This window comes from Mercurialis annua, linkage group LG6, assembly GCF_937616625.2.
Source record: "Mercurialis annua linkage group LG6, ddMerAnnu1.2, whole genome shotgun sequence".
In the NCBI taxonomy this organism is placed as follows: domain Eukaryota; kingdom Viridiplantae; phylum Streptophyta; class Magnoliopsida; order Malpighiales; family Euphorbiaceae; genus Mercurialis; species Mercurialis annua.
This window is the reverse complement of record NC_065575.1, coordinates 13,320,134-13,344,331: the sequence shown is the minus strand read 5'-3', so window position 1 is coordinate 13,344,331 and position 24,198 is coordinate 13,320,134. Positions and strand designations below refer to the sequence as shown.

Sequence of the window (24,198 nt, the reverse complement as noted above, 5' to 3'; positions counted from 1 at the left end):
GAGTTGGACTCGCGATTGATATTTACGATTGGGTTGAATGATAATGATTATTCGAGAAATGTGTCGCATGCTAGGATATTAGTTTCGTACGGATCAAATACATGTTGATATATTTTATAATAATATTTTCTTGAGATGCGATGCTATGTTTCCATATTAATACTGTTAGTAAATGTCAACTCACTCAGTATTTCCCCAAATACTGACCCCTCACCTTTGATGTCTTTCAGGTGCTTAGCTTGTGGACTTAGCTAGAGGCCAATTTTGAAGTGCAGAAGTCATCTGTATATGTTAGTTTATGACTTCTGTGAATGCTGCAGTAGTGGTCCTGTGTCGATAGTATAGTAGTCTAGACAGCAGTTCATTTTGATTGTATATATTAACTGCTGTTATTGTTTTATATACATTTTGATAGGCTACGTGTTTAGTATATGATCCACGGCCCCAGATGCCGGTGAGATGTTTGAAACACTAATTGATGTATATAGTACCGCGAGGCCAGTTCGTACAGGGTACGGTAACCAGAGCCCGCGAGGTTTTGAAACAGTTAGTGCAAATGTATGATTATATGTTATATATGTATATTTGCTTCCGTTGTTTGATATTGTTTGTTTATATTATATTCGCGAAAAATTAATTGTGATTTTAGGCTTGCTACGGGTTCCGGAGCTACCACTCCCGTTCCCTAGCGCCGGTTGCGGCTCAATAGTTTTGGGTCGTGACATAAATGTCTAAAATATCCTTAATTGAATTAGATTTAGTCAACTAAATTAAAGTTATAATGGCTTTTATAACAACAATAATTAATACTTTTTGATAGTTTCAATATTAAAAGTAATTTTATATATATTTTATGAGTGATTTTGAATTATTAATCAATAAAAATACATTCAAAAGAAAAATGTATTAACTATTTAATAAGGGATAGGAAGTTAGTATTATTCTAACTAAATAAACTAAATTTCTTAATATGTGTATAAATGAAACAAGTCTATCTTTTGTGGACAGAGGGAGTAACTAAATTCGTGAGCCATAACTATCAAGAAAACACCTCCATAAACGTGCAATAATTATATTTATTTTTTCAGAATAAAGTAAGAAGACATCTTATCGAATACAACATATAAAGTTCAACTGAGAAACGAAAACAACAAACGAAAACTATTAGTTACCTATCAGCACCCAAGATAAGTTTAGCACTCAAAAAGCATGAAAGGATCTTGTTGTATATTATTCCTAAAAAGAAGTAGAAGATGCATAAGAGGACTGGTCGAATTCTTTATTTAAAATGCTGTCTTATGTTGCTATATGCATAATTAAAAAACTTCATTAGTAATACTTTCCTGCCTTGTTAAGACAAGGGCCTAGAAGACGAGGAATTTGCTTGATAACAGATTCTGAAGCCAAAAATGTATGGTATTGCTTGGCAAATATCTTAACCAATTTCTTGTTTTTGTTCAACTTACTCAATGCCTTGACATCCATCCGTTGCAAGCCAGTTGCCTCTGCCTGCACAAATTAAAACCAATATGCTAAACAAATGCCAACAGTCCATGATCAAGTATACAGAGAATTTTAATCTGATAACAGCTTAACAGTTCCATGCTTTATTGAAGGAAAAATACATTCTTACAACAAAAATAGAGCATATCATAACAACAAATGTCACCGTGCTCCCAATTCAAAAGACAAAACATAGATCATCAAGTAATTTATAAGATAGCAAGAATAGTGAATGTAAACAAAGACCTCATCTGAGTATACTGTAAGACAATATTTTTGGATAAATATAATTGTCTAAGAGAAAGGACAAATGGAATTTCATAGATGTTAAAAGTATATCGGCAACATATGAAAAATTGCAAAAATAGACTTAAACAATCAATTATTGCGTATCTTAAGTTTCAACTGCTTTACAAAATGTCATTTTCAGTGTTCATAGCCATAATTTCAACAGAATTACAGAATGTCATTTCAGTGTACATAACCATAATGTTTAATGACTTATCACGAGAAGTGCTATCCTCAAAAGAACATCAATTTCACTAAAACAAAGGGCATTTACTCTGAAACTTATTGTAAATTCCATTACAAAACCACAACAATAACAAAGCTAATTCAGCAGTACAATACAGAAGGATGTGATGCTACTATCTGAATTTTTACTATTATCACTTTCTAACTCACTAAGGGGCCGTTTGGTTCAAAGTTGGGATTCGGAATCGGAATGGGAATGGGAATGATTGTTTTCATTTTTTATTTGGTTCAAAATTAGTGTGGGAATGCGGATGGATAAAATTTAATAAAAAAATTATTTATTATTTATTAAAAATACTTTTTTTTGTTTTTTTAAATATTTTTTTATTTTTTTATTTTTTAATTTTTTTTTTAAAAAAATTTAATTTTTTTTTTTATTTTTTTTAAGAAATTAAAAAATTATTTAAAAAATATTAAAAAATATTTTTTTTATTATTTCAAGTATATTTTTTATAATAAATATTTAAAATAATTTTTTTAATAATTATATATTGATTATTTATTATTAAAATATTTTGTTAATTTTTGATTTCCATTCCCAAAAGACCATTCGCATGGGTAGGGGGGGGGAATGGTTGATTACCATTGAAGGGGTAATCACATTCTCATTCCTTAAACATTTTGACAAAACAAACAAAAATAATGGAAATTATTCTCATTCCCATTCCTCCCTTTTTTTGGCGAACCAAATGGCCCCTAAGAGCATATAATCTACAAGTTACATTAGAAAGATTATACATATCAAACATAAACAGCTAATCTTAAATAAAAGCAATAATTAAAAAAGGCAATCAAAATTCTACAAATTGCAGCCAGAATATAAATAACTTACAATCTCGATCGACTTCCTCAACCATCTCTTTCGTCTCTATGTCATTGAAGTTCTCATCCAGATTCCAGATCCCTTGCTATTTGTTTAATGTCATCAATATAGATCTTTCCCTGAAATTGAATCAAAATATATTGTAAGATAAATAACCTGTAACAATATGCAATAATGAGGACAAAAACTAACATTGTTATCAGAATAATTTAAGTAAATTATGCTACAAACATAAATTGTCAATTAACTAGGATACTGTAACTGTTGTGAAAAGAAGGTTAAGGTTTTGGTATCTCTCCTTTTTGGGATTCTTCCCATGTTTTTTTCCTCCATGGAAACATAATTAAACAAATATCAATTAGAAAAGGGGATGGAGTGTAATGTATAGAGCTGACTTCTTTCTCTAAAAATTGCTCCCTCTTCTCTCTAAAAACTTGTTCTCCATTTTCATATTTTAAAGGGTGGGAGAAGGTGATTTTCGATTAATTGGAAATCACCTCCTCTCCGCCCATGATTAATAGATACTACATAATTTACTCTTATTTTCAATAAAGACCTCTTTGATTTGAAAGCTATCACTCCGATAAGAATCTTATCTTTTTTTAAGAATTTCTTTATAGTTTGTAGGATTTTGTGGCTTGATTTCTTAGATCTCTCAAGAATCTTTAGCGATTGTTCGGACTTTCGAGGTAATCTCTTCTAGATCTACGATTTGAAAAGCTATTGATCTATTTTCTTAGAATTCCATTGATAAAGATGATCGGAAACACAAACTTTCAAAGTCGATTAAAAATAAATTTTCAAGAATCCAAAATTATAAGCCAAATTTTAATTCAACTGAATTGGCTGCATTTATCTTAATAGGTTACATAAAATATATTTAGAATCATAAGTTTTCAAAAAATATAAACAGCAAACATACCTTGAGGTTAATCCTAAGCAGCTTTAGACGCAAATATGCACCTTCAATAAGCATCTTTTTCCATTTCCTATTTTAAAATATATCAATTAAAATAGTTCATTATAATCTCTAATAAAAACTATTCATACCTTTCTTTTCGCTTCTCCAAGAACCTAGACAATGATGCTTGATGAGCCCGAGGAACAGCTAGTGCAGATATAAACTATTCATACCTTTCTTTTCGCTTCTCCAAGAACCTAGACAATGATGCTTGATGAGCCCGAGGAACAGCTAGTGCAAATATAAATGAATTTCGTTAACATTCTATGGAAAGAGAGATTCTTAGGTAGACTCAGTCCACCACATCATCTGTGAACTAAGCCTATAATATAATGACACGTCATTAAAATGATGGCGATCTTGTAAATTCGTTTATTACTTATTTACACATTTGAATAGTAATATTATAAGATTGCCATCATTGTAATGATGTGATAGGCTTAGTCCACAGATGACGTGGTGGACTGAGTCTACCTAAGAATTTCTCCTATGGAAAATAGATGCACTCATTAAAATTAGGCTTAAGGTCTGAAAAACTACCGACCTTTCAAATTCTTTTCAATAGCACCCTCACCTTGTAATTTTTTTAATAGCACCCTATTTTGTATTTTTGTCTTTCAATAGCACTATAAATTAAAAAAATAGATGATTTGATTACTATAAGGATGAAAATGTTCAAAAAAAATTAAATTTAAAAGTGAAATCATACTTCTTTCTACTTGGACACTTTTAAACAAGTCTTTTAACTTAAAAAAATTCAAATAAGTCCTCGATAAATGAGTTTATTTGATAATTTATGGTGCTATTGAAAGTCAAAAATACAAAATAAGATGAAATTGACTGTTTTATAAGGTCGTAGTGCTATTTAAAACCAAAAATACGAAATATGGTGCTATTGAAGAAATTATAAGGTGAGGGTGCAATTGAAAAAAATTTAAAAAGTCGGTAGTTTTTCAGACCTTAAGCCTTAAAATTATCTTCTTTACAAACATTACGACCTTGTTGATATAGTAACTTAAAAAAACTAACTTTTTGTATTGTATGGTATACTAATCGGGTCACTATTTGAATTTAATCATTTAAAATTGAATTCTTATATCAGATGTGTGATGTTTAATTATCGACACCGTTTTAAAAACATGAAGGACTTAAATGATAAACATTAATAGAAAGCCCTAAAATACACTTCCACAACAACTTCAAGGGCTGTTTTAACCCTCTACCTAAACTAAAACACGAAGAGAATCACGAATAAGAATAATATCATCGTCGTCCACAAAATCTCTCGCTAAAACCCCATTTCATCATCTCCCACTTCACTGGCAGCGGTGGCCGCTAGGGTTTCTCTATATTACCGTCGTCCTCCGCTAACCACCGCTCTCTCCGCTTCCTTCTCTATATTTTCTTCTGGTGCGGCGGCGATGCCGGGCGTTGATCCACAAGAGGCGCAGTGGCCGGCGAAAAAAGTGAGAGAGACTTTCATTAGGTTTTATGAGCAGAAAAATCATAAGAATTGGAAATCTAGTCCTGTTGTTCCTGTTAATGATCCCACTCTGCTGTTCGCTAACGCTGGTAAATTAATTTGTTTTTTTGTTCATTAATTTTAGTTTGAATTCAGTTTTTTTATTGCAATAGATATAGAAGTAAGTGTTTATTCTGTTCATAACTTAGTTTGTAATAGAATTGGAATTGGATTTTTGGAAATTTATGTTTATTTCAATATGATTTCATCTGTAACAAATTGTGCTATATTTTGGAGTTTCTTGTAGTTGAAAATGACTAGTTTTAGCAACTATGAGCTTTTCGAGTATATTATGTTAGGTTTTTTTATGTTGATTATGCTGATAACTTTGTTTGTAAACAGATGCAATTTTTCACTGAATTGAATTGAACTGAATTTTTGGAAATTTATGTTTGTTTCAATATGATTCACCTGCATTAAAACGTGCTCTAATTTTCCATTTTCTTAAAGTTGAAAATGTCTAGTTTTAGCAATTCGAGTACACTGACTTGGATTGCATTAGATTCTTTCATTTTTTAGTATTTCCGAACAAACAGGGTTAATTGCTTTAAAAAGCATGAACTTTAGCGTGTTTTGCAATTTTAACACGAACTTTTAATTTCGACAAGTTAATATATGACACCTTGTTTATATGTTTTTACAGGAATGAACCAGTTTAAGCCTATTTTCCTTGGAACTGCTGACCCCAACACTGAATTGAGTAAGCTAACTCGAGCATGCAATACCCAGAAGTGTATTCGTGCTGGCGGGAAACATAATGATCTTGATGATGTGGGGAAGGATACCTATCATCATACATTTTTTGAGATGTTAGGGAATTGGTCATTTGGAGATTATTTCAAGAAAGAGGCTATTGAATGGGCTTGGGAGCTTCTAACTAAGGTATAAATATCAGACTATAGGGTTCTCTGTTTTTTGACTTTCAAAATTTTCTGATTGTTATATTTGATGTTACATAATAGGCGTTGGAGTTTGTCGTCGCTAAGATATTTCAGACTGACTGCTTTTTTTCTTTTTGTTTTTACATGTTCCTATTTATTATATTTCAGACTGACTTCAATTTTTATGGACTTGCAGGTGTATAAACTGCCTGCTGAGCGGTTTTATGCAACCTATTTTGGCGGTGATGAAAAAGCTGGTCTTGCTCCTGATACAGAAGCAAGAGATATTTGGCTCGAACTTTTGCCACCTGCCCGGGTGCTTCCATTTGGCTGTAAAGTATGACTTCCTTTATCCTTTTCCTACATTTTTTCCTTGACTAGATTACCATGCATCATTGCAATATGCCCCCAACTTTTATAAGTAAATTGTAATGTGTTTTCTTAAAAATAGTAATCGGCTTGGAATTGGCATAATATTAGATATAGCTGTTCCTTTTTACTTTTATTTTGATAGAAATATTGTGCTATTAGTCATTATTGTCTACATACTTCATACACCTATTACATTATAAATATGCTCAACTTCTAATCAGACATTGAGACTGTAAAAATGGCAGACAAATGTATATGGCTTTTGAAAGGATTTAGCTATGATGGCTGTCGGTGTGCTACTAGTGCTCAACTAATCAATTGAGAAACCCATTTCCTACGACACGCACACATACAAATATGTATATTTGAAAGTTTTATTTTTGATTATGTTTGGTTTATGATCAGGATAATTTTTGGGAGATGGGCGATACTGGTCCATGCGGCCCTTGCACAGAAATACATTATGATAGACTTGGTAATCGGGATGCTTCTAAATTGGTTAATAATGACGATCCTACATGCATTGAGATATGGAATCTTGTCTTTATTCAGGTATTATTTTATTTTGTTGCTTGAGTGACTTTCCAGAGATTAATTGTTACTATTTTTTTCAAATGCTTGAATTTTTGGAATCTGTCGTTACTTTGCACATTGTACACTAATATATTAGAATTTCTGATGTTGACATGGCGAAATATCATAATTTGGTGCCCTATTTTATATGTAATTGCTATATGGCTGCTCTTCTGATGTTCAATGGTCTGTCAGTTCAACAGGGAAAGTGATGGCTCCTTGAAACCTCTGCCGGCTAAGCATGTTGATACTGGAATGGGTTTTGAGAGACTGACTTCTATCCTTCAGAATAAGATGAGCAATTACGATACTGATGTGTTCCTACCCATCTTCGATGCCATCCAAGAGGTAAATTATTTTTCTTTCTATGAGTTCATTGAGGATTCATTCTAGGCCTGCATATGAGATAGGCTGAGCTTGGAAGATCCAAGACTTATCGGGTCAGTGATCTTCATGAGCCTGAGCTAGGTGTGAGCTCAAGCTCAGCTAGTGTGAGTTCCAAAATCATTTCAGATAACCTTTATCATCTAGCTAAAACAAGTTGTAAAATTTGATATCAACTATCTAGCTAATGATAATCGATATTTAATATCTGAATTTTTTTTCGGAAAAGAGACATCACGTTGTTCTACTTGAGGAAAATGTCAATAATTACTGGTTTGCTTTTTATATTGGATTGTTCCATTTTATATGGTTTCTAATTAAAATGCCCCCATCTAGTTAGTGATTTCCATTTTAAAGCTGCAAGTTATGCGACTTAACATGCAAAGATAATATGACATATTATGCTATCCAATTACTTTTAACAATATGTATCATTGCAACTTTGAACTTTTGTAGTTTAAAGTTAGTAGACACATAACTTCTTTAAATTTATTTTTTTCAAGCTTCACATGACTTTATGGTCAATTTTAAAGAAGCCAAAAATGATCTGTTCATGGATATTCTTTAGCTTACGTCATTGATGCTAATTTTCCTGTTGTGATCTAGTTTTATGTTTTTGTTAAAATTTGTCTATATAACTTCATAAAAGAATTTAGATGACATTTTTCCAAGCTACTGCTTACCCAAGAATTGAAAAGAACACCAAAATCTTGTGAAAGGACAAAACATCAACAACCTATTGAAGGTCTTATTAGCATGTAGAATATTTCTTTTTTGCACAAAATAACTTTCATATATGCATATTCAACGACAAGACAATAATTGAAATTTATTTCTTTCGAAGTACAAAGTAATATTGCAATCTATGAAAGTTTTTTTCGGTGGTTAATGTGTACCTTACTAGAGTTAAAATGTATTGTGTGATAATTCGGTTGAGTTTATTTCTATGTCCTATGACTATGCTACATATGCTATTCAAGATTACGCACGCCCATACACATGTAAATATATCTACAATCGGCTTGGCAGTGTATGTGGTGGCTCACGGGGTGCTGAATAAGCTGACTTTCAAGCTTGAAGAATTCACTAAAGCTGAACTGCTTAAGCTTGCATGAGTTGAGTGGCAATTATAAGTCTGATCCAGTGTTATCAGAATTCGCTCCTCCCCTACAGTTCCATAAACTGGAACGTGCTTTCAATTCGCGGTACAATGGAGTATTAGAAACATGGTGGTTCTCGTACTGGAACTTCATGCTAAGAGTTCTATAAATTGTTGATAAAATCACTTGAACTGTGTTCTAATCATAAAAAACTAAGTGAGTAATAAAATAGAAGAATGTATTAAGAAAATGAACTACTGCTGATGTATTAGGTTGTTTCTTGTAGTTTAATGCTAATCTCTTAGGGTTATATTTGTTGGACATCTTGAGTTTATGGGCTTAATGAACATGTTTTTTTTTTAAATCTGCTAATTAAGATTTATAGATCAATACAACTTATTAAATACACCTTTTAGAGAGAACTGTTAAAATTGAAATTGTGTTTGTTGTCACTCTTAGATGGAATTCTAAAAGTTTCACATCAACTGTGAAGTGAAGTCATCTGATTAACAACAGAAATTGAAAAGTCACACGTATTGTTAATAACGTTATAATAATATAAAAAATAGCTGTACGCAAAATCCAATACAAGTATTCTGATCAAGAGAGGTTCAACGTACCTCATACTAAAAGAGCGTAACAACTAACTCTATCCTCTACATACCCTAAAAAAAAATAAACTAACGTGTTTCGTTCCCGTTCGTGCACCACAATCCGAAACGCACCATATTCGCGGTATCACTCTTCTAATCTTATTTTCAGCCCTAATTTTTCAGTCTAGTCTCTTTTGGGTGCTTTTGTTTGCTATTTAAGTTGCTTGTTAATAGAGAAAAAATAACGTTTTAATTCACACTTCTATTTTCTTTCATAAAAATTTGTAGGCAACAGGGGCACGTCCTTATTCTGGAAAAGTTGGACCTGATGATGTAGACAGGATTGACATGGCCTACAGGGTTGTTGCTGATCACATTAGAACACTCTCATTTGCCATTGCTGATGGTTCTTGCCCAGGTAGACTATGAATTAGAGTAACTTGTTACTGTTTGGTAGAGTTTGCAATTTTTTTTTTGCCCTTATAATTTGAATAAATTTGGTAGCTTGTTATTTTTCTGTTGCTGTGTAGGCAATGATGGTCGTGAATATGTTCTTAGACGAATTCTTCGACGTGCTGTTCGGTATGGAAGTGAAGTCCTGAAAGCTCAAGAAGGATTTTTTAATGGGTAGGAATGGGTTACATGATGCCATTTAATGAATTAGATGTTATTTTTGTGCATCATATTTGACAAATTTCTCATTGTCGATCCTTTGATGGTTTTGGTGCATGCAGACTTGTAAATATTGTTGCCAAAGTGATGGGTGATGTTTTCCCTGAGCTAAAACAAAATGAAGAACGTATTAAGGAGATAATTAAAGAAGAGGAAGCAAGTTTCGGCAAGACTTTGGTCAAGGTAACCATTAATTTGCTATTTTGCATGGGGATTCCTTGTTTTCTTCTATTACTAGGATAATCATACATGGTTCCTGAGGGCTGGTGTAGTACACATTCTGGTCCAATATTTCTTTAAATGTAAAGCTTTGGTCTCCATAATTTTTTTAAAAATGGCACTTCAGTCTTCCTATAGGCTCCAATGATGTCTCTTTACTGAACTCTGTTATCTCAACTTGATGTTGGCCCATGATCGATCAAATATTTAATTTGCAGTTTGATATTAAACAGGAAGGGCCTGATTTTTTTGTTTGTATTTGTATTTTCATTTTAATATTCTTCCGATTTAAAATTTCACATTTTTTGCAATCATCTCTATTTTAGGCATTTTGGTGATTCTTGGAATAGTAATTGCTTATTTCAACGTTGACTTATAATGCAATTTTTATTAATCCTCAATCCGGCTTAACTGTTTACTATTTTTTTTAAATGTGTACAGTGACATGTCTTATGTGTATGATATGCTAACATTTCCTTTAACCTCCTCATCCCCACAAGAAATAACATGGAAGTAAAAATGTTAACTCTGGGAAGTAGAAAATCTACTAATTGCTTCTTTGGTTAGCTTCAGTGGATCTTTCCATCTTATATAATATGGCAGCCGAATTATTTGGCTTTTTTTTTCTTTATCCAGACTCTCTTTAAGCATTATCTTTATGGAACTGTGCTTCATCTTTGTAACATGAACTGCCTGTTTTCAGGGAATTGAGAAATTTAAGAAGGCTGCACAGGAGGTTCAGGGGAAAACTTTGGGTGGAGAGGCAAGCAATGATTTCACCTTTTCCTTTTTTAATTTACAAACTTTTACTGGTTCACCATGCTCTAACTTATGATATAGAACTTTTCTCATTAAGTGAAGGGGAAGAAACACTGCTGATTTTATTTCATTCATCTAACAATGTTCAGCTCTTTGTTTCAGGATGCCTTTATCTTGTGGGACACATATGGATTTCCGTTAGATCTGACACAGGTATGCTTTCTTGATCCTTTATGCATATCTGTTCATATGCCTATGTATCCTAATAAATGATTGCACATAAGTTGATGGCAGAAGAAATGGGATTACAAGTTGATGTTGAGGGCTTCAATTGCTGCATGAATGAGGCAAGGGAAAGGTCAAGGAATGCTCAGAATAAGGTACTTAAATTTCACTTTGAAAGAGCCAGGCTTTGAATTTTTGTGGTGAAATTATCTTGGATATCTGATGTCTTTACTTTTCTTTGCAAATTGTTCGGCAGCAAGCTGGTGGCAATATTGTCATGGATGCTGATGCTACATCTGCGTTGCATAGGAAGGGAGTTTCTGCTACAAACGATTCCTTCAAATTTACTTTGTTTGAGGTGAGAGATGGAGATAGACTATATAATTACATTCTGATTTGTTGCTGTTTTGCTCTGTTAAGTTAGCATAGCATATATTTGGAAGAAATCTGTTGTTTAGTTTCTTGTTTAAATTTTTCCAAGTCTCAAAGTTTAGGATGAATCTGAATATTTTCTATTAGCACAGACATGGATACTAGAAACGAGACAGTTGGACACGGACATGGACGCGACAAAACAGTGTTATTTTAAGGTTTTATGTTAAAAATGGAGTTTTGCGTCAAAAACGCCAAGTTTCGTCTGTAAAACAGGAAACGTTGATCGAATGAAGTGTCCGTGCTACTTTATAGCAAAGGCATCCTATAGCTGAGTTTTTGTTTGTACATCATGTATGAGTTTTGGGTATGTCTTGTCTTTCCTGTTTTATTTTTCATATTTAGGGTTTTACATCTGTTAGAAAATTCAAAGAGCTGTAGTTGATATGAAGTGCTTTATTCTTATCCTCTAAATTGATCTGTTGGCTGGGTCAAGAAGTTCTGATTTTTTCGTTGGAGAGGGAATCAGGGCATGTTGGGTGGAAATGTGTCTATTTTGGCTGTAAATTCAGGTTTTTTGAGTTTGATCAAGTTATACCCAATGGACGGACTTCTGCTAAACAATTTTTTTTTAGTTCTTTTTATTTTTTTCAGCCATTTTTTGCAGCTTATTTGACTTCATCTTCCAATACACGGAAAAAAATTGAGATGTTTATATTCTAGTCCAGTTTGGTTCCACCCCAGATATATGGTTATCTTTGGATTGGTTCAGTTTCAAATTTGAGTGGAAATTTTGGTCTTCTTAACCTAGAAGCCTATTTGTTTCTTTTCAATCAGTATGCTGTAGATAGCTGCAGTAAGTTCTGACCTATGTTTTTCATAGGTGACAATCATAATGAAATTTATTATTCCTGCAAAGGGGTTTTGAATATATCTTACCATGGGCTCTGCAGTTGGTGAAATTTGTATATTTGTCATTTATTAGCCATAGCATGCAATCCTGCATATTTTTAAATCACAGGAGAATATCTGAAATGAATTGTATGGGAGCTTATGATGTCACAGAAGTTTGTTGTTATGTCTTGTTTTATTGGTTTGTTTAGTAATAAATGCTCTCCTGTCTTCTTTAGGCCAAAATACTAATGGTCTAGTGCTACAATATGGTCTGCTATTCCATCCATGAAACCGCATTTGGGTTGAATTAACCTGTCCATAATCATATTAGGGAGTTTCTTGATTTTTTTTGACAATTATGTGTACCTCTTTGAAACCCTCAACAACAGAACATGTATGTTGCCTGTGGGGATTTTAATGTAAGAGTTTGACCAGTAGGACTTTTGGAGGAGTGCTCCGATTGGGCTTTTTCCCAAGTGGTCTAGAACCTCTTATCATGAAATAGAGCCACTCTACCCCACCCCTTTTAATTCATGATTCAAGTGAGGAAAGAACGATGAAATAGAAAGGCAATGCCGCCAGCATGAACTGTAAATTTTTTGCTTCCCTGGACGAACAGGCAGACATAATTATCAATGCTCAAAAAAAATAAACTATCATGGCTTTTAGGATTCTGGGAGAGCATTAGCTTTAACTGTTATATAACAATGTTTGTGTGGAAACACCTCTTAGTGCTTTCTCGGCATCACCTATACTATGACTGTCATGTTTATTCTTGTGCTGACTGCTTTCTTGTTGATTTTGTATGCTTTAGGAACATGAAAGTTTAATAAAAGCTATCTACACTGGTACTGAGTTCTTGGAAAGTTCTACCTCTGGCAATGAAGTTGGTATAGTTTTGGAATCTACAAGTTTCTATGCTGAGCAAGGTGGTCAGGTATTATGTCACTGGAATTTGTTAGCGTTCCTCCAATGGTTTATGTGCTTATAAATATAATGCAGAAGTTACTTTAAATAAGCTTAGAGTATAACATCTTAACTGCACTGCTCCCAAGACTCCATTGTGTGTACTTATATCTTCCCTCCTTGCCACCTTGCTTTCTCAGAAAGTTCCATATAATTAATATTCTTCTGGTTGCAGATCTTTGACACTGGATCACTTGAAGGGTCTTTCGGGTCATTCCAAGTTTCTAATGTGCAAATATTTGGAGGTTTTGTTGTTCATATTGGTTCTCTTATTGGAGAGGTTGCCAGATTTTCTGTAGGGGACAAAGTAATTTGTAAGGTATATATTGTGAACCAGTCTTTTTTTTTTCTTGATGTTTATGGAAATTATCAAACATCTTAATGAATTGTGCAGGTTGACTATGATAGGCGTAAGCTCATTGCTCCCAATCATACTTGTACACATATGTTGAATTTTGCTCTCAGGGTATGCTGCAATAGTGTCTAATACTTTGAGTTTTATAATTTACATTTCATGGGTGAGAAGTATATTTTTAAGACTTTATTTTTATTTTTTTCTCCCTCCTGTATTCTTTGTTCAGGAAGTACTTGGGAATCATGTGGATCAGAAGGGATCAATTGTCCTTCCTGAAAAACTGCGATTTGATTTTTCTCATGGTAACTTCTGCTTACTTGGTTCTATTAGGCATACTACACGCATAGCGCCTTGAATTTATGCAATAAAAGTTCTCAGCCACCTAAACTTTAAGAAGATCCTCTCGGACATTTGAAGCTGTAAACTCAATTACTTCCCGACCCTTGGCAGTTGATGTGCACATTGTCTCTATCAGAAAATGGTGCCACATCTGAGCAAATTTAGTGTAATATTATCTCATTTGGTCTCTGTTAAGATATAGCTATTGTTAAAGCCTCACCCAACAACTTGAGCTTATGGGTGGATCGGTTTATTCAACATGGTATCAGAGCCTCTGTGACTGAAAGGTCTAGAGTTCGATCCTTGGCAACCCCCTTTAATGCGTTAGGCGCACTCAAGGCGAGATAGCCATATATCGCCCGAGGCGGAAAGCACATATATCTAAAAAATATAAATATATATATTTTTATATATATGTAATAGAAAGTCATAAAACTCTTAATTTCCAAAATCTAAACCATAATCATAAAGCTACTGCTTGGTCTGCTCTTTTTTGTACTTAAGTGTGTATTTTGATTGAAGTTAGTGTTTCTCTTAAACCTAAACTCTTATAGAAAAATACACTTAAATAGAAACTTATGACTTTTAAACTTCCTAAAATACTTTTACAATTCCTAAATTAAATCCACTTATCTAGGCCAAAAAATAGGAATGTTTAAACTAATAAATAGGAAAGTCTCCATTTTTTTAAGATTCTAGGCGAGCCCAGGCTAGTGCTATAGCGCTCAAAGCCTGTGCACCAGGCGAGTGCTTTTGACTACCTTTTTTGATTAATTAATAAGATAATAATTTGAGCACAAGGAAGGATAGGCCTGTGTGCTTGTTTGTTCACGCTTGAAGCCCACTGAGCATGAAGTGTGTGGGGGTGTGTTAAGATGTAACTATTGTTAAATCCTCACCTAACAACTTGAGCTTTTGGGTGGATTGGTTATTTGACAGTGCCTATGCTTTAATAAAATATCACTTTTGACTCCTCAAAAATTATATATTTTATTATTTTATGAAAGAAGTTATTTTCTACTCCTCAAGGTTTCTTCGTTTTACAGATCTGGTAAAATATCTTTTTGACCTTTAGGGTTTTCTTATATCTTACATTATTATTGTATGATTATTGAGATTCAAAAGTAAAAATAAAATAAAATGTATTTGCAACAGGCACATTCTTATAACTAACCTTATTTAATAATTTCATTTTGAAACTTTTTATTACTATAATCTGACTTTGGAAATAAAATGATAATGAAGCTTATGATTTTTTTTATAACATATTAAAATATGATATATAAATATGAAATGTAACTCCTTAGATTTGCAAGCATAAAAAGAAATAAAACTTTTGCAATGAACAAAATATCTGTTGAAGTATGTGCTTGTTAGAATATATACTTAAATTTTGTTTAGAATTTAATAATGAATGCAATGAAAAAAATGTTTAGGTACAAACAAACATGAGTAACTCTATAAATTTCAAAAATAAATTCTTGATAAATTTTGGAATCTGAAAAACATTTATCAAAATTAAAAATTGTTATAAAATTTAGTTGTAAAAGAAATTTCATTAAAATTAGTCCCTTCGTCCCTTAAAAATAGAAAAAATTGCACTTTCTGTATAGTGAAACATTATGCATTAGTGACTTAGAAAACCAAAGCCACTAATTTACTGCTCTATTAGAAGGGTATTTTGATAATCTTTTCTTTAACTAACATTAAAAATAGCAACTTCTTCTATCTCAAAAGATGAAGGGAGTATGATATAAAAGATTTACATGTAGAAGAGATGGTAAAAACATGTATAGAGACTATAAATGATATTTTCAAAAACATATGCCGATGGTTCTAGAAAAGTCTAGGCGAGTTTGATACACTAATCCACATTAGCTGCCAGTGGTCTTGAAGGAAGAAAATTGACGAATGTAGGTGTTTGAAAGGTTTTTCTTGAAGTTAAGTTGTCTAAAAGGTTTTTTTTTACACTAGTTTGGAGGTTTAAATATTATATTATTGCCCTTCTATTATGTATGAGGGAGAGGGGGAGGGGTGCCCCGTTGCTGTTGAGAAAGGTTTGCTTAATATGCTTGTTTCTCATTGTGGGATTGGTTTATTATGCTAATGAACTTTGTGTAGGCAAGCCAGTGGATGCTAAGCTCTTAAGAAGGATTGAGTCAATTGTGAATGAACAAATTAAAGCAGAATTAGAAGTATTTGCGAAGGAAGCAACCCTTTCTGAAGCTAAGCGTCTTAATGGTTTGCGTGCTGTTTTTGGAGAAGTAAGACAGGACACTTATGAATATGATTATTCTAATGGAACGTGTTATTGCATATGTGAATTTTTTAATGGTGTTTTTGATGCAGGTCTATCCTGATCCAGTTAGAGTTGTGGCAATAGGTCGAAAAGTTGAGGACCTTCTAGCTGATCCGGAAAATAAAGAATGGTTATCAATCTCTACTGAACTATGCGGAGGTTATTATCTTCTAACTACTTTGTGGGCCCATAGTGCTTTAAGTTGTCCATTGATAGTATCTTTGTTCTTTCCAAATCAAAACCCTCAGGGACCCATATTTCAAATACAAGGGAAGCAAAGGCATTTGCGCTTTTATCAGAGGAGGGAATTGCAAAAGGAGTACGAAGAATAACTGCTGTTACAACTGAGGGTGCTTTTAAGGCAATGGAGCTAGCATCCTTGCTTGAGCAGGAAGTCGACGAGGCATTCAAGTTAGAAGGAAGCTTACTGGAAAAGGTTTAATTCCCTTTAATTATTTGGCTAGGAGATATGGTCCTTTTGATGTGATGCAATGTTATTCTCACTGGTGAATGTGAAACTAATTTGAGGATGGGTGCTGACTATTTATACATGATACTTCCTAAACAAATTTAAGTGCTGGTTTTAGAATTTTTTTATCAGAATGAAACAAGAAAATGAGTTTTTTTATGAATTTTGTTTATTTGAAAAATGGTTAAATACATTTGCTGCAAAATGCTCTAATTTCTGGCTATTTCATGTGGGAAATGGCTTGTAGGATAGTTAGCAGAGATGCTAGTAGGATATTGTTGGTCCGTTCTATCTAATTGTGTAATGTGGTTACAGAAGATATTATATTATTACATGTGATGTTCGTCTCGCTACTTGTTAACATTATAGTTGTTAATATTATTATCATTTTCTATTCATTGGACAGAAAGTAGCTTCCTTAAAAAGCCGTGTGGACTCGGCACCTGTTCCAGCTGCCAAGAAAGCTGATATTAAAGCTAAGATGTCTACACTCCAGGTATTTCATTAAACACTATTAAGATTTTTTGAACACTATCTATGCCGAATTATCTTTCTGAATCTGGATTTGTAACAAAAATGCTTTATTAGGATGAAATTAGAAAAGCACAAAAGAAGATTGCTGAAGAAAATATGCAGAAGGCTGTGAAGGTAGCAACAGAGATGGCTGAAGTAGCTGCTTCTGAAGGCAAGGAATTCTCCATATCTTGTGTTGATGTTGGTTTAGATGCAGCTGCAGTCCGTGAGGCAGTCTTGAAAGTCTTGCAGAAGGTCAGCTAGCTGCCTATGGTCTTTGGATGTGCTCTAATAATATTTGTTTCTTTTCAAAGCAGTTTTCTTATATATAGGTGCTAATATTGTTTTTGGGCAGGGAATCTCTGCTATGGTTTTCAGCATTGATGAAACTACAAACAAGGTTGCGGTATGCGCAGGAGTGCCTGAAAAGGGAGACAAGAGCAAGCAGCTGGAGGTGTCTGAGTGGTTAACTGCTGCTTTGGAGCCATTGAAGGGAAGATGTGGTAAGGGAAAAGGGGGTCTTGCCAATGGCCAGGTTAGTATAGTAGTGATGAGGTTTTAATATAATAGAGTATGAAAGTAAAGTTATAATTTATTTATTGAATTATTTTAAATAATATGCAGAGATTTTTGTCAATTAAAATGTGATAACAATAATTAATGAAGAGAGCTATTAGGCAAGCCTAATGACCCGAAAAGAAATATTATTTGCTGCTTTTATCAGTATCACTAAAATTCTAAATTTTAACAATTGCAACTTGATATGAATGCTTTTGTTTTAATTGTAGTTAAGTCTGTTTAATTGAAACTGATTGTATTCACTTGAAAGTCATTAAATTGACTGTCTACTATAATTAAATTAAAATAAGGCAAACTTAAAAAAGGACAATAAGTTAATGGCTTTCAAGTGAGTAAAATCAAACTTAATGATTAGAATTGATAAAAGCAGCAAAATGGCTTAAGATAGTTCAAACTCTTTTAGTCCACATCATTCATTTTGTAATGGAGAGTGTAGATTGATTTAACATGATCAATCATATTTAGTCAATTTAAGAGGATTCTTATACTATAAATTTTCCGAGTCGGTACACCTTAATGTAATGTCTATTTCACATTAATTGGGGACAAAGCGACGGGAGGTTGTGTTGTATTTTATTTGAGTTATAGTTTTGAATTTTGGTTTGTGATGTTACATTTCAGGGAACAGATGGGGTTCATTTGGACAAGGCCATGGGGTTGGCAGCATCTTTTGCTCAAATGAAATTGAAATGAACAAAAAAGAAAAGAAAAGAAAAAGGAATTCTAATCTTTTGTTGTATACTTTAATACTGCTGCACTTAACTTCAACTCGATCCTGATGATTACATGGTCATTGTCGCTACTAGCGAGCAACTAGATATGATGATTACGGAGCTACCGGATGGAAGCACCGTTTATTTAACTCGATGATGATTAGACTGAGTAGCTTTTTATTCTTCTTTTTAATTTAATGTAACAAATTATATTAGGGCTTTTTATCCAAGTAACCAACATTCATGTCTTATTATCAAATATACGGGACAGTTTTTCCATTTACTTTTATACGACACGCGTTTGATTTTATAACATTAATAATTGTCCTTTTTCTTCCGTCTTTTTCTTTTTTTCTTTCGAACCATCAGTCTTTTTTATGGTTACCACAGTCGCTGTTCCGCTGCCGTCGTCCTTTTTTCAGATCTGCAAATTATGTCCGGATTTGGAAAAGATTACAAGTGACAAACATGACGGGATCTGCCACAACATGGTGGTGCTGACGGTGCATGTAAAGACTATTGACGAGCTTCACTCTCTTCAGAAGAAGGGGTCGGCACTGAATATGTCGATAAATGAATTCTCGGTGCTTTGGCTGTGATTTGTGAAGAACGTTTTTTCCATTAATGGTGGAGGGAAAGGAAAAGTTTTTCTAATCTTATTATTAGTTGTCAGATTGATTTGATTCTTCTTTTCTTCTTATTTGTATTTGTTTGCTGATAGATGATCTAACTATATTTACGCCTATGATGTGTACAATTTTAATATTTTTTGTGTGGTAATTTTTAGCTGTTAATGACGAGCAAAATTCAAATTACAAGAAAATTCATTTTACTGTTAAACAATTGTAATTGTGTTTAAATACTATAGAAACTGAATCGCCAATTAAAAGAAATCAAAATGGAAGTAAAATGCAACAAATAAAAAGAGCAACTACTGAGCTACTAATGAGCCGCCAATGATCAACTATTAAACTATCAATAATCAACAAAAAATAACATGCAATCAAAAAATAATTAAAGAATAACTATTGAGCAAACAAAAATAAACCAACAAACCACTAATAATCAACCAAAAAATAATTAAATGCGACACGAAAGATCAGAAAATAATATAGTATTTTGTAATTAGCTTATGATTTTTTTTTTCTCAGATGTGCCACTTAAATTAGAAAATTCAAATGCCTATTAATTTTTTATTTTTCACTTTCTTTACTAACCCACAATTGGATATCATTCTCCTCCTTTTTACTTGATCTATTAATACCTATAAATCCTATTTCAAGATGAAAAGGCGTATTTTTGTAAGTTTCTTTTTTTGATTAATGTACTTGTTAAATAATCAGAGAGAATAACCCCAAGGCGTAGATGAGTTGGTAAGGCGCTCTTCTAACTTAAGTGAGGTCGCGAGTTCAAACCGTACTCATGTATGCAGCCGTTTAAAACTTGGGGCCAGAGCTTTGCCTCCCGCAAGGGACCTACCCGGCTCGAGTGGGGATTAGTCTGAATGTGGAAGGCTTAAAGGTGTCGTTTCATAGTTGGAACCCGTTTAGGACACCTCATGATCAGATAAAAAAAAAAAACAGAGAGAAAGAATACAATTCTCTTACAAAACTGGGATACAATTAATTTAGTTACAAGACTATATTTTTCTCTTGATCACATGTCAAAATGAAAAGTCCTCAAGCCTTAAAAATCTATATTACATATCTCACATCAATCACTAAAATAAATAGAATAAAATGAATTTATGTAAAGATCAACCATCCAACTGACTAATTCTTCATTTTGAACATAATTGGACTTAAACTCACACTTAATTTCTTCCTATAATATTTCATTAATTTCTGTGTTTGATCCAATTCTTGATGCAAAATCTATTCATCCTTGTCATCATCCTCGTCATAGTTGAAAGGTAACGGCACTGATTTGAAAGCTCGATATTTTCCTACATTGTTCAAATGCTCATTCTCCAACCTGACCAATTTAACCAAATAAAAACATTTTAAAGTTAAATGCTAGTACAATTTAAACCAAAGTCTCTTCATCTTAAGGTCAATGAATTACCTGAAGAAATTCCAGATACCGCGACGAATAATCTCAAGACTAGCAACAATGGTAATCAATGTCTCCCTATGTAATGAAAACATCTTGAAATTTAAAACAGTTTGCAGCCAAGCGAATCGCAGAACAACATTTAGCACCTGCAAGTCATCATAATACGTTCAATTTTTGTTGGAGAGCAATAATAAATAAAATATTGTACAGATTTATAGTAAACACTAATACTAACCATGGCTACGTAGTATACACTTTTCTGAGGAACGAGAAGTTTGTCTCTGAGCCAACGGTTCTTGGAATTGCGCTGCAGAAGTCCCCAGTCGTAAACGAGATCCCAATATGTACCCACAATGGCTGCCAGCACTGAGAAAATCAATGCTGTTACTCCCCAGGCATACCCTTTATTCAGACTGTATGCTGTCCTTAAGCAAACTGCTACTATTGTTATAAAATATTTTCCTCCATTCACTCCTTGCATTATGTCTTTCTCTTCGAACAGGCGCCGAAGACACTGAATCCCAAAAACGACATGTTATATATGAATGTTTCAAATCTCGACTTCTATGTTTCGGCTTTTCGTTTTCATTTCTAAAAACACTTCTCCGTATTTATAACGTATTCTTGTAAAAAATATCAATCCGCTCTGTTGTACAAATTCCAAAATTCAAATGATGGTTTTACCTGAAGAAGACGGGCCCAATATGGAATGGCAGCAACAATGAAGTAGAAGGTATTGAACACATCACTTGATTTACAAGTGGTTTCTCTGTGCGTATAGTCTCCCCAACCATAGTAGCAGACATAGAACTGCAGACTTCTTATAGCTTGAACCTGTATATATGTATTTCAATATATTAAATATTGTTGCAAAATGAATAGGGTGTTGATGCATTTGAAACTGCAGCATATAGCATGACATTTATGATTTGACTAACCTGACTAGTTAGTTGATCTGCCAAGAAGAAATCTGGTAGTGTAACCTGAAATATAAGATAGTTTACAAGACAGTTAAAACCCAACCACTTAACTTAGGAACATGTTGTTGTTGATGTCTATGTACCTTGTAGAGAGGAGCAGCAATGCAGTGAAAGACACAAGTGAGGAAGAAGAATCGAGCTGGCCGATACAAGACATTGAGCGGCAAGCACACCAAGACAATTAGAAACTAGAGAGCAAGGAAAAATGTCAGAAATCCACCAAGCTAGATCGTGCCAATTGCCAATAAGCTTTTTTCTTATATAAGTTGAAGAATCTTACTATAACCAGAAGCATTGGAAGAAGTTCAGTAAATTTATGATAGTCTGCAGTTATAGGATCTATCTCCATGTCAAGGTTTAATAGCACAGAGATGAGTGCTAATGTGGCTATACCGAAACCCAGAAAAAGAATTTGTCGAGACCCTAGTTCTGTTCCTTGTTTGAAACCAAATATGAAGGAGTAATTAACTCGATATCGCCTCCAGAAGTATATATCAGCAGCATACATTAGCATGTGCAGCACAATGAACCCAAACAAGCTGCAACCAACAACAGAAATATTCAGCATAACTAACTTGTTTTCAGGAAGGAGACTGACCTAATAAACAAACATTTACCTGTAAAGTGGAAACATGGTTCTCATATAAGTTTCTCTCCCTGGTTTATCCATGATATGATGAGCACGAATTGTTAAAACAAGGGCTACTATTAGAGCTATTGTGCATCCACAAAAGAAACCTGCAAAATTTCCAAGAACTACTTAATATATTGCATAAGAACAGAATGTTGTTCTGTGTCTTTAAATTACTAATCAATTACCCATGGAGAAGGTTGTTCTGTGTCTTTCTCTTTTAGCTTTCGGTCTTAAGACGCTCATCCCCTTACTCCGATTCGAGTTTGAGAAATGCTTAATGAATGTTGCCTCTACCCTTTCCATAACTTTGATTACCTCATCAGAATTTCCGAAACAGGACGAATCTACCATTTTCATGTAAGCTTTTGATGCATCTCTTGAAGTAATCTGCACAAAATTAAATCAAATTCACCTATACCGTAACCTGAAACATCACACTGTGATTGCCTATGTAAGTATATATATACCTTGTCATACTTCTTCATGATTTTGGAAAAGGCTAATGTGTTCAAGAAACTGAAACTCTTAAGAAGGCGAAGCTTCTGGTAAAATTCAGCGAAAGCACGCTTGAGTTGCTCCTCAACTTTCCTAAGATTATCCCTTGTGAATTTGAGCTCTGCATGCTGAGGAACTTTGAGGACACCTTTAATGGTGGATCTAGGAGTCTCACGAGTGTTATTAATTGTCACATGATTTAATACTTCCAGCGGAGCCGGTTTAATTCCTTTAACTTTATTCCGCTTCCTTGCTTCCGCCTTTCGGATACTCTCATCCTCCTCCTCGTCATCCTCTTCTCTATTATGATGGGTAGACTCATCCGATCTCTCGTGCTGGCTTGACGCTTCTTCGATCACATCCATAACCGGATATTTTCCTGCACATGAATACAAACTCTGAATGTTTACACTACATTATATTAGAAAGAAAATACTAAACTGCTTCCTTGCATTGCACGGAAACTTCATTGGAAGTTAAGGTCAGAGACTTACTGCTGGCTCTGGCTCCAGAAGGAGTGGAAGCAGACAATGCAGCAGCAGAAACAGCAACATCAGAAGCGAGACGAGTCATATCAGCAGACCGATCGTGCCATCCTGTAGGATTCTCAACTTTGATTCTGAAAGCAATCAAAGCATCCATTTGCTTGTTCAACATCGCAGCTTCTTCCATAACCACACCAACTTTTTCTTTGTAAAACTTCTCCACCTTATTGAACTCTTCATCCAGCCTCCTAAAGTAAACCGTCTCATACTCTCCCCCTTCATCGGAAGACATAAGAAAAGTAGTCTCATAGCTTTGAGACCCGTCACGGTTCACTGAATTCACAAAAATGGGCTGGCTTTCAACGTCACCGGGAGAAGACGGGCTGTTATTTTTCTGTATCAAGCCACTGAAAGCTCTGTACAGTGTCATCCTCCTATTGAGGCCACCATGATTGGTGGTGGAGTGTGGTGGTGGTGGCGGTGGTTTGGTTCTGAGCTTGAATCTTTGGATTTCCTTCAAAAGGGTTTTGAGAAAATCATAGTCCATGTAAGCTTCTTGCCATTCGGGCACCATTTGTGCCTTGAACTCTTTCCCAAACTTCATCTTCTAAATCAATTAATGTTTTCACAGTATACTTTTTTCTTTGATGTTTGGTAATGTTGAATAATGAAGAGTATAAATATGAGAGTTTTGTTTAGCAGGAAGATGATAAAAAAACAGCAGGTTTGTTGAAGAATGATGCATTGATGTTTAATTATATATAGTGGTTGGTTGGCTGATTTTTTCTGGTCAGAAATTGGAAATGAAATAAATAAAAAAAGGCAGACACGTTGAAAGAAGATTAATAGCTAAACTTTTGTTGGTGGATGTGGAAGAAGTCTCAACAAACAAATCTGCATGCTCATGCTCACCCTTTTTTTTAAATAAC

The 24,198-nt window shown here is 33.8% G+C and overlaps 2 protein-coding genes across 3 annotated transcripts; one reads left to right on the top strand and one right to left on the bottom strand.

The window, feature by feature from the left end:
• The first annotated feature begins 5,066 nt into the window (after positions 1-5,066).
• LOC126653593 (alanine--tRNA ligase-like) lies at positions 5,067-18,909 on the top strand. The gene is made up of 23 exons (XM_050347518.2): positions 5,067-5,393; positions 5,987-6,225; positions 6,421-6,561; positions 7,002-7,148; positions 7,365-7,517; positions 9,535-9,664; positions 9,777-9,873; positions 9,981-10,101; positions 10,841-10,900; positions 11,059-11,109; positions 11,181-11,276; positions 11,378-11,479; positions 13,202-13,324; positions 13,529-13,672; positions 13,748-13,819; positions 13,935-14,010; positions 16,169-16,311; positions 16,397-16,505; positions 16,595-16,782; positions 17,222-17,311; positions 17,404-17,583; positions 17,684-17,863; positions 18,529-18,909. The coding sequence occupies exons 1-23, from the start codon at positions 5,243-5,245 to the stop codon at positions 18,598-18,600; spliced, it is 2,865 nt and encodes a 954-aa protein (XP_050203475.1). The 5' UTR covers positions 5,067-5,242; the 3' UTR covers positions 18,601-18,909.
• A 1,297-nt stretch (positions 18,910-20,206) lies between these two features.
• LOC126653594 (phosphate transporter PHO1 homolog 3-like) lies at positions 20,207-23,998 on the bottom strand. Of its 2 annotated transcripts, none has more exons than XM_050347519.2 (11): positions 23,279-23,998; positions 22,757-23,163; positions 22,475-22,676; positions 22,273-22,393; positions 21,936-22,194; positions 21,715-21,843; positions 21,614-21,658; positions 21,360-21,509; positions 20,911-21,189; positions 20,685-20,821; positions 20,207-20,594 (listed from the first exon to the last, which is right to left on the bottom strand). In XM_050347519.2, the coding sequence occupies exons 1-11, from the start codon at positions 23,871-23,873 to the stop codon at positions 20,495-20,497; spliced, it is 2,424 nt and encodes an 807-aa protein (XP_050203476.1). In that variant the 5' UTR covers positions 23,874-23,998; the 3' UTR covers positions 20,207-20,494. The 2 variants fall into 2 exon arrangements, with proteins under 2 accessions (XP_050203476.1, XP_050203477.1); XM_050347520.2 differs by having other exon boundaries at positions 21,739-21,843.
• Between the last annotated feature and the right edge of the window lie 200 nt (positions 23,999-24,198).